The sequence below is a fragment of the Leucoraja erinacea genome, chromosome 29, assembly GCF_028641065.1.
Source record: "Leucoraja erinacea ecotype New England chromosome 29, Leri_hhj_1, whole genome shotgun sequence".
NCBI classification, from domain to species: Eukaryota; Metazoa; Chordata; class Chondrichthyes; order Rajiformes; family Rajidae; genus Leucoraja; species Leucoraja erinaceus.
Genome location: NC_073405.1, coordinates 9440820 through 9456765, shown reverse-complemented (window position 1 = coordinate 9456765; position 15946 = coordinate 9440820). Strand labels below are relative to the sequence as shown.

Below are 15946 nucleotides of genomic sequence, written 5' to 3'. Positions count from 1 at the left end.
CGACTGTTCTTCCTGAAAATATTAAAAAAGACTGGTCTGCCCCAACAGCTGCTGACAACGTTCTACTGCTGCACCACAGAGAGCATATTAAGTAAGAGCAAATAACTGAGCAATTATAAAGGCATGTCAAGTCAAGTTTATTTGTCACGTACACATACGAGATGTGCAGTGAAATGAAAGTGGCAATGCTCGTGGACTTTTGTGCAAAAGACAAACAACCAAACAACTATAAACACAATCATAACACACATATTCTTTTACATAATAAATAATGGAAGGAAAAACATTCAGTAGAGTTAGTCCCTGGTTGGATGGATGGTCAACTTGATATTCGTGGGTTGTGTAAATCAATGGTAAGCTCAGCATTTATTGTCCTTTAACTGCGTGCCTTGGGCCATTCAGAGGGCCCTGCCACGGTTCTGAATTCACATATACAGTTGCTGTGCAAGAATAATAGAATACCTCAAAAATAATTTAATGGAGGATATTAAGTGGTTCACAAGCAAACTCTCTTATATCTGCAACTAAAATATATTCAAAGCCATAAAGAACAATGTTACTTCGAGTTTTATAACTAAGAGCATAAGAGTACCGGACCAGAAATGCAATTAACATATATCACAGAACTGTTTTAAGTGCACTATTATAGTTTAGGCAATTAAGCAACTAAATGAGTAAATAGAATTAGAAGGATATTTCCCACGCAAATTTAAATTATGAAAACACTTCATATTGGGAAGTGAAGCTCAGAGAAAAGTCCATTCATTTAAAAATATTATGAAATGTTTCTATAAAAGTAAAAACCTGTTTCCTCTGATCATCTTTCATCAATAGTTTTTCAAATGTTAATAATATCACTGAGAAAGCAAATTAAAGTTAGGATAGATTTATTTACATAACTATCAACAAGGGGCTGGTTTGACAAAGAGAGTTGAAGCTGAAAACAGAAATATTGGAAATCAGAATAGTCAGGACCATGCTGAGAAAAATATGGCTTGTTTGAAATGTTTACCAAGGAATTGCATATGCTGGTGTACACCGAAGATGGACACAAAATGCTGGAGTAACTCAGTGGGACCAGCAGCATCTCTGGATAGAAGGAATGTGTTACATTTCGGGTTGAGACCCTTCTTCAGACTGACATGTCAGGGGAGAGGGAGACACAGAGATAAGGGGTACTGTGTGAAAATACGACATCAAAAGAGATGCAGGTCAAGGAAGATGTAGAATAGATCATTGGTAAATGCTGGAGTAACTCAGAATGCTGGAGTAACTCAGAGGGACAGGCAGCATCTCTGGAGAGAAGGAATGGGTGACGTTTCAGGTCGAGCCCCTTCTTCAGACTGAAGACGGGTCAGATGCTGCCTGTCCCGCTGAGTTACTCAAGCATTTTGTGTCTAAATTAGATTTAAACCAGCATCACAAGTTCTTTCCTACACATAGAATAGATCATTGTTCGCTAGGAGAAGGTGACAACAAAGCAGAGATAAAATGTAATTGTGGACAGTCAGACTGGTCAGAGAACTGGAAAGGGGGAGGAATGGAGAGAGGGTTTGCAAGGGTAACGAGATTAATAGACAATAGACAATAGGTGCAGGAGTAGGCCATTCGGCCCTTCGTTCACTGTGATCATGGCTGATCATCCACAATCAGTACCCCGTTCCGGCCTTCTCCCCATATCCCTTGACTCCACTATCTTTACCTAACTCCCTCTTGAAAGCATCCAGAGAATTGACCTCCACTGCCTTCTGAGGCAGAGAATTCCAGATTCACAACTCTCTGGGTGAAAAAAAATGTCCTCATCTCCGTTCTAAATGGCCTTATTCTTAAACTGTGGCCCTTGGTTCTGGACTCACCCATCACTGGAACATGTTTCCTGCCTCTAGCGTGTCCAATCCCTTAATAATTTTATATGTTTCAATAAGAATTCCCTCTCATCCTTCTAAATTCCAGTGTATACAAGCCCAGTCGCTCCATTCTCTCAACATATGACAGTCCCGCCATCCCAGGAATTAATCTTGTGAACCTACACTGCACTCCCTCAATAGCAAAAATGTCTCTTCTCAAATTTGGAGACCAAAACTGCACACAATACTTCAGGTGTGGTCTCACCAGGGCCCTGTACAACTGCAGAAGGACCTCTGCCTTCTATACTCAACTCCTCTTGTTATGAAGGCTAACATGTCATTAGCTTGCTTCACTGCCTGCTGTACCTGCATGCTTACTTTCAGTGACCGATGAACAAGTACCCCCAGATCTCGTTGTACTTCCCCTTTTCCCAACTTGACACCATTCAGATAATAACCTGCCTTCCTGTTTTTTCCACCAAAGTGGATAATCTTACATTTATCCACATTAAACTGCATCTGCCCACTCACCCAATCTGTCCAAGTCACCCTGAATCCTCATAGCATCCTCCACACAGTTCACACTGCCACCCAGCTTTGTGTCATCTGCAAATTTGCTAATGTTACTTTTAATCCCTTCATCTAAATAATTAATGTATATTGTAAATAACTGCAGTCCCAGCACAGAGCCTTGCGGTACCCCACTAGCCTGCCATTCTGAAAGGGATCCGTTAATCCCTACTCTTTGTTTCCTGTCTGCCAACCAATTTTCTATCCATGTCAGCACTCTATCCCCAATACCATGTGCCCTAAATTTGCCCACTAATCTCCAATGTGGGACCTTATCAAAGGCTTTCTAAAAGATCAGGTAGTTGTTGAGGAAACAGTGTCTGCAGAAAGCGGAAAGGGGTGGAGATGGGAAGATGTGGCTGGTGGTGAGATCTTGTTGGAGGTGGCAAAAATATTGGAGGATTATGTGCTGTATGTGACAGATTAAATGTCCTCATTCTTTAGGGAACGGAGGTTTCCCCTCTTGCATCATAGATAAGGCCCTCTCTAGGGTCTCCGCAATGTCCCGCAGCTCCACTCTTGGCCCCCTCCCCCCAGTCGCAACAGGTACAGAGTCCCCCTAATCCTCTCCTTTCACCCCATCAGCCGTCGCACCTCATATTTCGCTTGGGCAACTTACAACCCAGCAGTATGAATATTGACTTCTCTAACTTCAAGTAACCCTTGCTATCCCTCTCTCTTTCCATCCCTCCCCATTCCCAGTTCTCCGACCAGTCTGACTGGCCCCGATTACATTTTATCTCTGTTTGCTTTGTTGTCACCTTCTCTTCGCTAACAATGATCTATTCTACATCTTCCTTGACCTCCATCTCTATTTATGTCTCCTTTTCACACCTTACCCATCCTTATCTCTGTGTCTCCTTTTCCCCCTGACTCTCAATCTGAAGAAGGGTCTCGACCAAAAACATCACTCATTCCTTCTATCCAGAGATGCTGCCTGTCCCGCTGAGTTACTCCTGCGTTTTGTGTCTATGGTTTGTTTGAAATTCTGAAGAGAGAGTAGGCATTAAATGACCATGGCCTTGTTTTCAGGCCAATGTGAAATTCTCTGAGTTTTATGATTACTACATGTAAACTTCATATAGTTGTGATTAACACCAGTACACTTAATGGATTTAGGGTTATGGTCAAACAGCACAGAAACATGCATTTCTGCCCAACTCATCCATGCCATTCAAAGTAAGTCCTAATTGCCTGTATTTGATCTATATATATATATATATATATATCCCTCAAAACCTTTCCAGTTGTGTGTACAATCTATCTAGTTGTGTTTACTGCATTATATGCCAAATACCAAATTTTCCCACTACTCTTTCTTAACCCACCTTTACAGCAGATCGGCTATCCAAATCTTTTAAAGTAGAATTAAGAGAAAGTTGCAGATTATGGTTCACTTCTCAGATGCAAAATTACAGTGTCTCGAACGTGACGGACAAAGCTGATCACACCAACAGCTGGTCAAATCTCTACAAGGTGGTAAACCAAAACTTTCACTGCACACTGACATATTTTAAGTTACAGAAATGCACTTTTGGGAGACAATAAGTTGGAAAAATTTAACCCACCAGAGTCAACGACCAGAAAAAAGAGGTCGGTCTCTCAATGATGTTTCCACTTTATAAATGTGATCTACTCTGCTGTTAAAGGTCCTACAGAAACTCCCTGGTGTTGACTGAAGAGATTCAACGTAATGTGAAACATGCAGAGAAAGGGCAAGGTCTCCTTCCGATGAGAAATTTTTCAAGATTTGGCCACACATGAATGCCATCCCACTTAACATGCCGCCCATTAACAGGATGGCCAAGCCGGTGGAGCCGGGGCTGGGTGTGGAAGCCTGTTTCACACTGTTTGTCCCAACCCTACGCCGACTCACCTCGGTCGGCTGCTAGAGGCTGGTCGTCGCCCAGCGGCTTCTCCCTCGGCTTCTGGCTGCGGTGCCTAAAGTGACAATAGGGCCGGTTACAGCCTCCGCCCGCGGTGCAGGGGGGAGAGGGGGAGATGCCACCGTAAAACGGGCACTCGATGCTGCGGAAAAACTCGGTGGAACGCAGCATTCTGCACGGCCTCGGGAATAAGGCATAATAATCCACCCGGCCGAGAGTCAAGGGCAACGGGAAGGGGAGAGGAAGGAGGGGTGTTGTTAAGAGGGTATTTACAAAAAATGAATGATATGGATATGTTTTGAGGGGGGGGGGGGGGGGGGGGGGGGGGGGGGGAGAGAGAGAGAATCCCTCAGCGGCGAACGGACAACCAGACCTCCCGCCTCGGTTGCTGCGTTCCAGCGGCGGCCGCCATCTTGGCTCTTTAACCGGGGACCTGGAGTCGATGACGTCAGGCGGCCGGTTGGGCAGCAACAACAACACACGTGACGCCCAGCCTGGGGTGGGGAGGGAGGGAGGGGGTTGTCAAGGAAGGTCATGAAGCCACCAGCTTTTACTTCCACAAGTCTGGAATGAGGGAACAATTCCTCCCCTTCATTCCGTCCACAAGTCTGCAATGAGGTGAAAAAATCCTTCCCCTTCTCTCCTCTCTGTGTGTAAACCTCAAGGCAGCCTGTCAGCTCTCAGCTAAGGACAAGCATGGCACCAAGTGTAAAATAGCTGTCAAAGTTCTTGGTTCTTGGTTTCTTGGTCCTCCAAAATATTCCAAATGGAATTTAAACTGGAGGTGGTACCTCATGGTGGTACCCCATCTCCCCCCTCTCTCCCCCACCCCTCTCTCCTCCCCCTCCACATCTCTCTCCTCCTCCTCCCACTCCCATCCATCTCTCCCCCACCCCCCTTCCCTCTGTGTTGAAACTTGTTAAGTGTCAAGATTAAGGCACAGAGTGCTGGAGTACTTCAGAAGGGTGGGGCAGCATTCACAGGAGAATACGCTGTCAGAGTTTTGTTGAGTTTATTAAATGACAAAAGAAGGCACAGAGTCTTGGGGTAACTCAACGGGCCAGGCAACATCTCAGGAGGACATGTTGTCAAAGTTGTGTTGTGCTTCTTAAATGTAAAAAAAGATACACAGAGTGCTGGAGTAACTCAGTGGGTCAGGCTGCATCTCCGAAAAAACATGGATAGGTGAGGTTTCGGGTAATGACCCTTCTTCAGGCTGATTGTGGTCCCCCATTGCCTCAATCTTTATCATGGACATCCAGTCCCATTACACCTCATTTTGCCATCAGGAAGGTCTCAAAGTCCTCTGATTCTTCCTTGAACAGAAGAACCAATCTATTTCCCTCTACTAACACTCTCCCTGCCCAGCGGAACTTGCCCTTACCCTCAACGACTTCTCCTTTGACTCCTCTCACTTTCTCCAGTTAAAGTTGAAGCCTTTGGCATTTCACACGGGCTCCAGCTATGCCTGTTTTTTTGTCAGTTACGTTGAACACTCCACAAACAGTCTGAAAAGAGTGCCGACCCAAAACATTGCCTATCCATCTTCTTCTAAGATGCTGCCTGACTCACTGTGCTACTCCACCGCTGTGTCTTATTTTGTAAACCAACATCTGCAGTACCTTGTTCTACTCTTGTTAAATGTCAAAATGTGATTCATTCTCTGCCTTTCATTTTTTAGTTTAGTTTAGTTTAGAGGTACAGCAGGTAAATATGCTCTTTAGCCTATAAGTCCATGCCGACCAGTGATCCCTGGGCACTAACTCTACCCTGTACACATTAAGGACAATTTACAATTATATCAAGCCAATTAATCTACAAACCTGTACGTCATTGGAGTGTGGGAGGAAACCGGATATTCTGGAGAAAACCCATGCAGGTCACGGGGAAAATGTACAAATTCCGTATGTACAAGCACCCGTAGGTCTCTGGCGCGATAAGGCAACAACTGTACCACTGCTTCACTGTGTCATCTCCACATACCTGAAGATGCTGTCCTATGATAGGACTTTATCTGACTAGGAGGGTTGGGACCTTTCTTCAGACTATTTTTTAGCATGAATCACAAAGGGGAATCAGTGAGAGAGGGTCTTACTGAATTCCATTCAGAGAGAGGAGGACAACTTCTTCAATATAGCTTTACTTTAAGGAGATTTCACTTTGTGGTGTCTGAAGAAGGGTCCTGAACTGAAATGTCACCTGTCCATTCCCTCCACAGATGATGCCTGAGACACTGAATTCCTTGAGCAATTTGTATTTGTCTACGGTAAGTCTGTGCAATTTCATACTTGGCTTTTGAGGTAAGTTGGTACTGTCCAGCCAACTCCCCAGCCTTTCTGCCAAGTTGTCCAACTCATCCTCATGAGTTAAGCTGCTGCTAATGACATGCTGCCATGCAATAAATACTGGATAGTAACTATTCAGTGCCTGGTGCACATACAAGGAATTGCAGGTGCTGGAATCTTGAGTAAATTACAAAGTGCTGGAAGTCACTCAGCAGGTCAGGCAGCATCAGAGGAAAGAATGTATAATTGGCATTTCGGGTCGGGACCATTCTTCAGACTGTACCTTGTGCAGCTGTGAATGTTTTTTATTTTGAAATCTATCCAGAAAAAAATGGTCACATGCAATTCAGCAATGGAGGACATATAAGGAAGGGTCTCGACCCGAAACGCCACTCATTCTTTCTCATCAGAGATGCTGCCTGTCCCGCTGAGTTACTCCAGCTTTTAGTGTCTATCTTCGGTTTAAACCAGCACTTCAGTTCCTTCCTACACACTAACAGAATTATTGTTGTCCAATATTCAAGATGTGGGAACTGACTTCATCATACAGTATTTCTGCATTTTTATATGTTTTGAGGATATTCTGTGTGAATTTTTACTTTTGTTATTAGTGTGAAAACAGTTTAGTCAACCCTTTGATTTAATGAAAATTAATGGACGATTTATTTTTACAGTAATACCCAGAATCAAATTTCTAATCATCTGAGACTCTGGGAATGTTTGAAATTGCTTTCTTGAAAGAGTTTTGTTCTTACGAAGAAGAGATAATACAGTTCAAGGAAGTTTAGTGATCTGTGGGAGGCTGATATTTCACTGAGGTCATTGCATGTACAATGTAGTTAATTGCATCAAAAAAAAATCCCTCCAGTCTTTCAATATTAAATCGGTGATGTTTCCTGGAAGATGCTAGGCATTTGGCCAAACTGTCTGATATGTGATACAGTGTTCAAAACAGTCCAAAAATGGTTAGCGGTTTGTTGTTCCCTTCAATAGTGAAATTGTTTAATGCACGAAGAAGGGTTTCAGTCTGAAGAAGGGTTTCGACCCGAAACGTTGCCTATTTCCTTCGCTCCATAGATGTTGCTGCACCCGCTGAGTTTCTCCAGCATTTTTGTGTACCTTTGTTTAATGCACGATTGCCTTCCTAATTGGAAGAACTATAGTGAAGTTTATGTTTGTTGCTGACTTGGAATTATCCAAATCTAATTGGTGCATTTTCTTTATCCTATATCATCCTGCCATTACCCTGATCTCAACGATTTTCATTTGTGGCTGAAAATTGATCAAAAATTTGGGAGGGAAAATGGTGAAAGGACAATTATTAATAATAATAATAATAATAATAATAATAAACTTTATTATGGACTCGAGGTCTAGACAAGGGGCAACATTACATTAAAAAAGCATTGCATATTAAATATCATAAATACATATAAAATCTTGGTATATCACTTATAAAAACATCATAATTTATATATTTTTTAAACACAATACTTAAGTTAAAAATCCAGATTAAAAATTATTGCACTGACTGTGGTTGCAATGGGAAAATACGGTAAGAAGAGCAGTCATTGGCAGCAACAGAAGTGACCAGGCCATCACAACAGTTCAGAAACTAATTTAATACCTAAAATCAAAATACATAATTTTTTTCTCCACCCTTCCCACTTTAATCTGTATTCCAATGAATCTCAGTGTAAACCTGAGAACAGCATCTTATCTTTTCTTCAGATATGTTGCCTTCCCTTGGTAAGATGGCTCTGGAGCATGACGACTCTTTATGTGCTGCTCCCAGAGGAGGATCTACTATCATCCGGTACAATCGCCCTACTCTCTTTCAACATTTTTCAACCTCAATCAATCAAAATCAATCAATCAAAACTTTATTGTCATTCAGAAATACATCGGTATATGCAATTCTAAACAAACTTCCGTTGCATTTGGCTCCCCGTGCAACACAAAAGTAAACAGAAGGATAAAATGGATAAAAAGATAAAATAGATCTTTTCGACCTGTAAATCTAAATTTGTCTCTGAACTGTGGATGGCTTGATTGTATTCACATATTGTCTTTTCATTGATTGGACAGCATGCAAACAAAATATTTTCATTATACCTCGATACACTGGACAACAACAAACTAAGCTAAGATTCTGCACTCTTGGCCTTCCTCCATGTATTATACTAGAGTTTGTCTTGATTATATTATGCACAGTATTATCTGATTGGAATGTATAGATGCAAAACAAAGCTCTTCACTGTAATTTGGTGCACGTGGCAATAATAAACCTAAACCTTCAGGATAGTATATTGAATTCAACTACCTCAGATAACTTGCTTTTCGTATTTGTATTAGAACTGGATTTTTCAGTCATAAGGTTATTCATTAACACAGTTTTTCTTTCTCTATATACACTGCCTGATCTTCTGGGCATTTCCAGCATTCTCATTTTTGTTCAGGTTTCATCAGCAGCTCTGACGAATTTGAAGCTTTTGCATTGTTTGTTTGCTTTCTTTTTTTGTCTGCTCTCGTTGTTCTATCAACCAGACAGCTCAATAAATGGCAGAATTACTTCTGCAACCCTGGCCTCATGCTGTCCTTTGTTGTGATCCTTCCATCCCCGATTGTCAACTTAAAATTAACTTATTTTCTAGTTACCAAGTTGTGACATAGTCTTTGACCTAAATCTTAACGCTGTTCTCTTTACACCTATCGAGTGTTTTCAGCATTAAGTTTCAGCATTCAACATTTCAGACAAAAGTATCGATTTGTAGACCTCGAGGGAATACAGTCGATGGGACATTCATGGATTTCGGAAGTTATTGAGCAAAAACGTCAGCTGTGTAAACTCAGCTTTAAGGAATAAGTAAATGTAGCACTTGGGATAGATGATGTAAATCAAACCAAGAATGGGCTGAATGGGACTGCCTCTGATTAAACATGATTTGAAGCTTGTTAGGGTTAGTGTTGGAAGCATTTTGATTGCACTTTGTGTATGATTTGGGAATTAAAAAACTTAGTATTACACCATTGATGATAGATCATTTGGGTGATGGTGAAATGGGCATATACTGTAGGTGACAGGTGAAACTTAATGCAGAGTATACTGAAGACATCCATTTAGAACTGAACAAAGCGGGTTTAGGATTAGCTTTATTATTGTCATGTGTACCAAGGTACAGTGAAAATCTTTTGTTTTGCATGCTATCCAAACAGTTCAATACAATTATACATAAATACATACTCACATAAATGTAACCAAACAAAACAAATACAATAGGTAGAGCAAAGAGAAAGATACAGATAGTTCTCAGCATTGTTGCACATTAGTTCAAGAGACGACTGTGAAATCTGCTCAGATCAGAGGATATCTGATATCTCACCATAACTGTATCCTCACCATAGCTCAGTTGGTAGAAGCTGGGGATGAATACAGTGATATTCTGAAACATTAATTGTTTCTCTTTCTACGAATGTTGCCTGATCTGCTGTATTTTCAGCATTTTCTTTTTTTTTTACCTCGTACTTTTGTGCTTTGAGAAAGCTTAGGGGGTTAAAATAGCAACACTGAAAAAATGAACAACATGGAGTTAAAACCCAGTGGGCCTGATCTGGTAGTGCAAGTTGACTGATATTTTTACTTGCATTAAAACAGGGCTGCACATCAAAAGCACGTTGTTGTCTCTAATATGTTTTGGGACATCCTGTACATATGAAGATTTCTACAAAAATGTTGTTTTTAAATTTTCGAACACACTTATCAATTAAGAGCCATTTTTACTCTACATACAGGGCCATGTGATGTTACTCCTTAATCAACCAACCAAGATCAATCTGACTATATGATATTTCTAAGTTTCTCTTTGGCTTGACAAGAGCAGAAGTTAATTATTACCTAAATGTAGGCTTCATCATCACATGAATATAGGCTTCATGATTATATTTAGGTATTCATGAAGCCTACCAACTAACCAAGCAAGCTTAGTAACCGATGCCTTTCCAAATATTGAGATCAGGGTCATTTACATCGTTAAGGTCATTCCACTTTGCTCAAGATGAGATCACAGCTACATCTTGATTTATTGTTACAAAGTGCAGCAGGCAGTAATCGTTTCAGTACGTGAACTTAAACGCTTACATTGGGACAGTGGGCGAATGAGATTTGATATCTTCAATTCCCACAAGAACCAAATTGCCTTAATATTAAGATCACTTATCCCTTTGGAAATTAACTAATTTGGTCTGTGCATCACCTGGGGAGTTTTCCAAGTGTCACAACAGAATTCATATAAGCTCACAGATGGCTGGAGTTCAACTAATGTATTATAAGCGTGTATTGTAAAGAACTATCAGAGAAGCCGGAACCTCTCAGCCACGCACCTGAGTTATACAGAGGGAGGACATAGGCTTGTTTACTTCTGCACTGAAATTTATAATGAAAGTTAGAATACATCTGACTTGACAATGCCACATTTGGAATAGAGAAATTATATGGAATGAGCTGCCAGAGGAGATAGTTGAGGCACTATAACATTTTAAAGATATTTGAACAGGTACGGGCTAACTTAATGGGGCATATTGGTTGGTATGAATGACTTGGGCGAAAGGGACTGTATGACTCTATTCAGTCAACGTTAAAAAAGAGAATAGAAAATCCATCCAATAGTAAGAACGTAATGAAGTTCTGCTTTTGTCAAGTCAGAGAAACACTTTGAAATGTCACATAGTTAGTTTGATCTTGGTCGGCTGATTAAAGTGAAACAACACAGGTTCCTGTATTTCTGGAAAATGACTCTTAATTGACGTATTGTGGATAATAAAAAAATGTACAAAAATTCTGCAGAAACCTTCACGTGCACCGAATGTTTCAAAGCATATTACAGCTGGCAAAGTGCTTTTGATGTGCAGTCACTGTTTTAATGCAGGTAAAAACAACAGCTAATTTGTGCTCTTTAGCTCCACTAAAGTAAAGTGATAGTGACTGGATAATCTAGTTTAATAATGTTAGATGAGCCAGAAATTTTGGGTCTGATAAAGTATACATCTCCCCAGCTCTTCCTCAAAATAACTCCATGGGATTTTTTAAATGTTAACCCGAGAGAAAAAGCTCTGATCCAAGCGACACTGGAGCATCTGCCTAGATTTTGTGGCTGTGCTCAGATCTCTGCAGAGGGAATTGAACTTGTGCAGAAGTGCAGGTGTTGCCAACTCAACGGCAGTATTGTGTTATCATCAATAAAGAGGTAAGAAAAGGGCTCTAATGACAAAAACATTAGCATCAACACCCACTCCTTATCTTTAGTAAAGCTATAGAAGGTTGAAGGAAGTAAAAAGAACCAGGAGATGCTGTGAGAAATCTAATAAGATTTAGATTAGTTTATGTTGCCAGTACCTATCTGGTAACAGTGAATGTTCAGAAAGTTTAAGGCGTCGTAACAGCCATCATCCAAAGGATTGGGGGGTATAAAGAGATGCAAGAGTACAGCACTACTACAACTAAATTATTCAGAATTTTTGATCATTCTAAATACAGTTATTGTTTGAACACTCGGACTGTATTATTTGGCATTCATTCTGCTAAGCACTTACTGATGAATTCCGTCATGGCAGTGGTGTACTCATTCAGGTTGGCCGCAAATTCTCTGTATCTGGACTAGTCCACTGACTCAAAGCAGTTGCGTAGGATGTTATCTGTTTCCGCAGTCCGGCACTGAATGACTTTCTCTACCAGATCTTCTTGTTTTTTCGTTTTTGTTTGTAGGCAGGGAGTAAAAGTGCATCTAGAAGATCAGAGTTCCATAAATGTTGCCAGAGAATAGAGCAATTGGCTTTTTAATGGATGTGTGGGGTGCAAGCAGAAGCCTCCACGTGGCGCATCCCGGGAAATGGCGACGACAGAAACTGTACCACAGTGACTGACTGAAGTAGCCAATTCTGCAACCACCGGCCGTCAACCGTCACTGACTGACCGGAAAGACGTGATGTAGAAGATGGCCGGACATGAGGAAGAAGAAATGAATGTGTAGCAGTGGTTGAGGGTGTTCTGGCCCGTGGCTGGACAAGAGACATGCTGTTAGTATTTTGGTATTATGTTCTTGAGGTTGACTACAATGTGCGTACATCTATTTATTGTGTTGTTGCATTAATCTGCCTGTAAAGCTGGAGCAAGTACGAATTTTATTGTTCTTCTCTGCTGAAAATAACCAATGACTTAACTAATTATAAGAAATAAAATAACCTAAAATTAGTGAAGAATAAATAACACGATGCACCCTATCTCGCTCCTACATTCTTTTGTTTCTAAGCTCAGTTGGATTCTAGCGTTTTGAACAGAAATAATTTAGCATCCTTTTTCGTGACCTGGTATACTTTTATTACAGAGCCTTCAGATTTTATTTGCTAATGTATGTTCTATTTCTGCTTGTGAGCTGAAGTTCTTTTCAACAATTTGTTTTGTTCTCTTCCTGAGCAGTTGTGCTAAGTGCAAATTCTAATGGTACTTGTCATTTTCAGTTTGTTTAAATTTCACACACTATTTCCAGTTATAAAAATACCATGATGCAAAGTACATTTAACCCAAAATAGAACAGCAAAAACATATCATGATGCAATGGCAAAATACTTCAACAAATAAAAATGCTGAAAATATAACAGTTGTCTCAATGGGATATAATCTTGGTCAAATTTTACCTTAAAAATAGAAAATATAGGCTTCACAAATGTAGCAACATTAAGTTACACTCCCCGTCCCCACTCCCCGTCCGACCTCTCTGTCCTGTGTCTCCTCCATGGCCAGAGTGAGCAACATCGGAAATTGGAGGGACAGCACCTCATATTCCGCTTGGGGAGTCTGCATCCTGCGGGCATGAACATTGAATTCTCCCAATTTTGTTAGCCCTTGCTGTCTCCTCCCCTTCCTCAGCCCTTGGGATGTCTCCTCCCATCCCTCAGACCCCGGGCTCCTCCTCCTCCTTTTTCCTTCCATCTCCCCACCACCCCCTATCAGTCTGAAGAAGGGTTTCGGTCCGAAACGTTGTCTATTTCCTTCGCTCCATAGATGCTGCTGCACCCACTGAGTTTCTCCAGCATTTTTGTGTACCTTAAGTTACAGGATGCAGCAATGTAGCTCAAACTGTTTGGAACGTGAAGCATTGTGCAAAGCAAGACTTGAAACCACTCCTGTCATTCATCCTGCTGTTCCTAGTAAATAATGAACAGAAGCACATGAGACTGCAGATGCTGTAAAATACAAAGTGCTAGACTAACTCAGTGGCTCAGGCAACATCTCTGGTGAATATGGATAGATGTTGCCTATCCATGTTCTTTAGTGATGCTGCCTGAACCGCTGAGTTACTCCAGCATATTGTGTCTTTTTCCCATTCCCTGACCTTCTAAAACTAATGAACTCAGACTCGAGAAGATTCAATGACATTTCATCCACATCATATATCATAATCATACAGCACGGAAACGTGCCCTTTGCCCTTGCTGACAAAGATGCCCCATCTACACTGCTCTCACCAGCCCGAGTTTGGCCCATATCCCTCTAAACCCTTCCTATCTGGGTAGAGAATTCCAAAGATCCACAATCATCTTAGTAAATGTTTTCTCATCATCAAAAATAGTCTTAAATGGCCAACCTATTTCACTGAAAATATAACTCCCTGGTCTGGTCTGCAGTTACAGAAAGAACCCCCCAGCATCTGCCTTGTCAATCACCATTTCAATAAGTTTAAGAAAGAACTGCAGATGCTGGAAAAATCGAAGGTAGACAAAAATTCTGGAGAAACTTAGCGGGTGAGGCAGCATCTATGAAGCGAAGGATCACTCCATAGATGTTGCCTCATCCGCTGAGTTTCTCCAGCATTTTTGTCTACCTATCATTTCAATAAGAAATTTCAATCACATTTATTATGAGGCCACCTAAATGTCATCAGCAAAACAGACCACCATCTTCAAATTGTTTTCAGGAATTTATCTCTTAAAAGTAGTCAATTTACAATTTAATCACTGTTTATTAGGTTATCTAGTCATAACTTCTATATTTTTCAATGTTGGTTGTGGTGTATGTGGATTTTCACAAGGATTTTGATAAAGTCCCGCAAATGAATAACACACAAATTCAAGGATTTGGGTGTAATCAATGCCTATTGTTCACAATTTACATCCTAATGATTCAGATGAGGATGCTGAATGTGGATAATTGGCCATGATCATGTTGAATGGTGAAGTGAGCTCTGTGGGCTAAATGGCCTACTTCTGCTCCCATTTACATGAGTATGTTTTTCCAAGCCTCAAGAAACCTGGCAGCTGAAAGCTGCATGCAGGAGTTAAACCAGATGTGAACAATGAAAGGCATGGTGTACCTATTGCAAATCTTTACTGTGTCAGAAGGTCATAAGTGATAGGAGCAGAATTAGGCCATTCAGCCCATCAAGTCTACTCTGCCATTCAATCACAGCTGATCCATCTCTCCCTGCCTTCTCCCCATAACCCCTGACACCCGTACTAATCAAGCATCTATCCATCTCTGCCTTAATAATTAAAGTTGAACTGTTGAATTATGGAAAATATAATTTGATGATAAAGTTTAGTAAGAGGAAAGATATGACAATTGTGAGCAATGTTTTTTATAACTATTGGGATGTTGACAAGATTTTCATGAGAATATAGTTACAAAAGGCCTTGTTAGGAAGGGAACAAGGATTTTGGCTGGAGGTAATAAAAGGAACAGGTGAGATACGATACCTTAGGGCTTTTGCCAAGGCAAACGGTTCTCAACTTTACTTTCTTTCCAAATGATACCTTAGAATAGACTGTAACAAAATTTCACGGGGTAGAATATGCACAGTTCATGCAAGAACTAATCTTTAAACAGCACCGAACATATTTAATGATAACTGAAGGGGAAGTCTAGAAAGATTCTGGATCAAGAAAAAAAATAATGAGCTGATAGGGTTAGCTGAACGGGAGAGTCAAGGGCCTGACCCACTTTCACGACCTAATTCACAACCTTTTTTACTCGTGGACATTTTTCATCAGGCTAGAAAAACGCCCCAACCTACTTGATGCCACGCGTACCTACGACTAGCATCACGGCCTGCTACGACCTACCTATGAACCTCCTACGACCTTGTGAAGACCATGCTGCGAGTATGAGTCAAGGGCAAACTCGACAGAGGTCGTGAATTAGGTCGTGAAAGTGGGACAGGCCCTTCAGGGACCACTTGAAGCATAAATGCTGGCATAATCTTGTTGGGCTAAATGGTCTTTTTCTGTAGCATTAGCCAGAATTTCACTGACTTGTCACATGTGACAATAAAGTATTCATTCATTCAGTAAGTAAGTAACAGGATGT

The 15946-nt window shown here is 41.0% G+C and overlaps 1 protein-coding gene and 1 long non-coding RNA gene across 2 annotated transcripts in view; one reads left to right on the top strand and one right to left on the bottom strand.

Moving 5' to 3' along the window:
- Positions 1-4606, bottom strand: part of rexo1 (REX1, RNA exonuclease 1 homolog) — a 63374-nt gene extending 58768 nt beyond the window's left edge. Inside the window, exon 1 of the mRNA XM_055658550.1 lies at positions 4294-4606. Coding sequence (XP_055514525.1) covers positions 4294-4474 — 181 coding nt within the window. The 5' untranslated portion in view covers positions 4475-4606. The remainder of the gene's footprint in view (positions 1-4293) is intronic.
- A 207-nt stretch (positions 4607-4813) lies between these two features.
- On the top strand, positions 4814-14360 carry LOC129711130 (uncharacterized). Its single transcript, XR_008725783.1, has 3 exons — positions 4814-4921; positions 6522-6569; positions 12350-14360. It is a non-coding gene; the product is annotated as an uncharacterized LOC129711130 (long non-coding RNA).
- The last annotated feature ends 1586 nt before the right edge of the window (positions 14361-15946 follow it).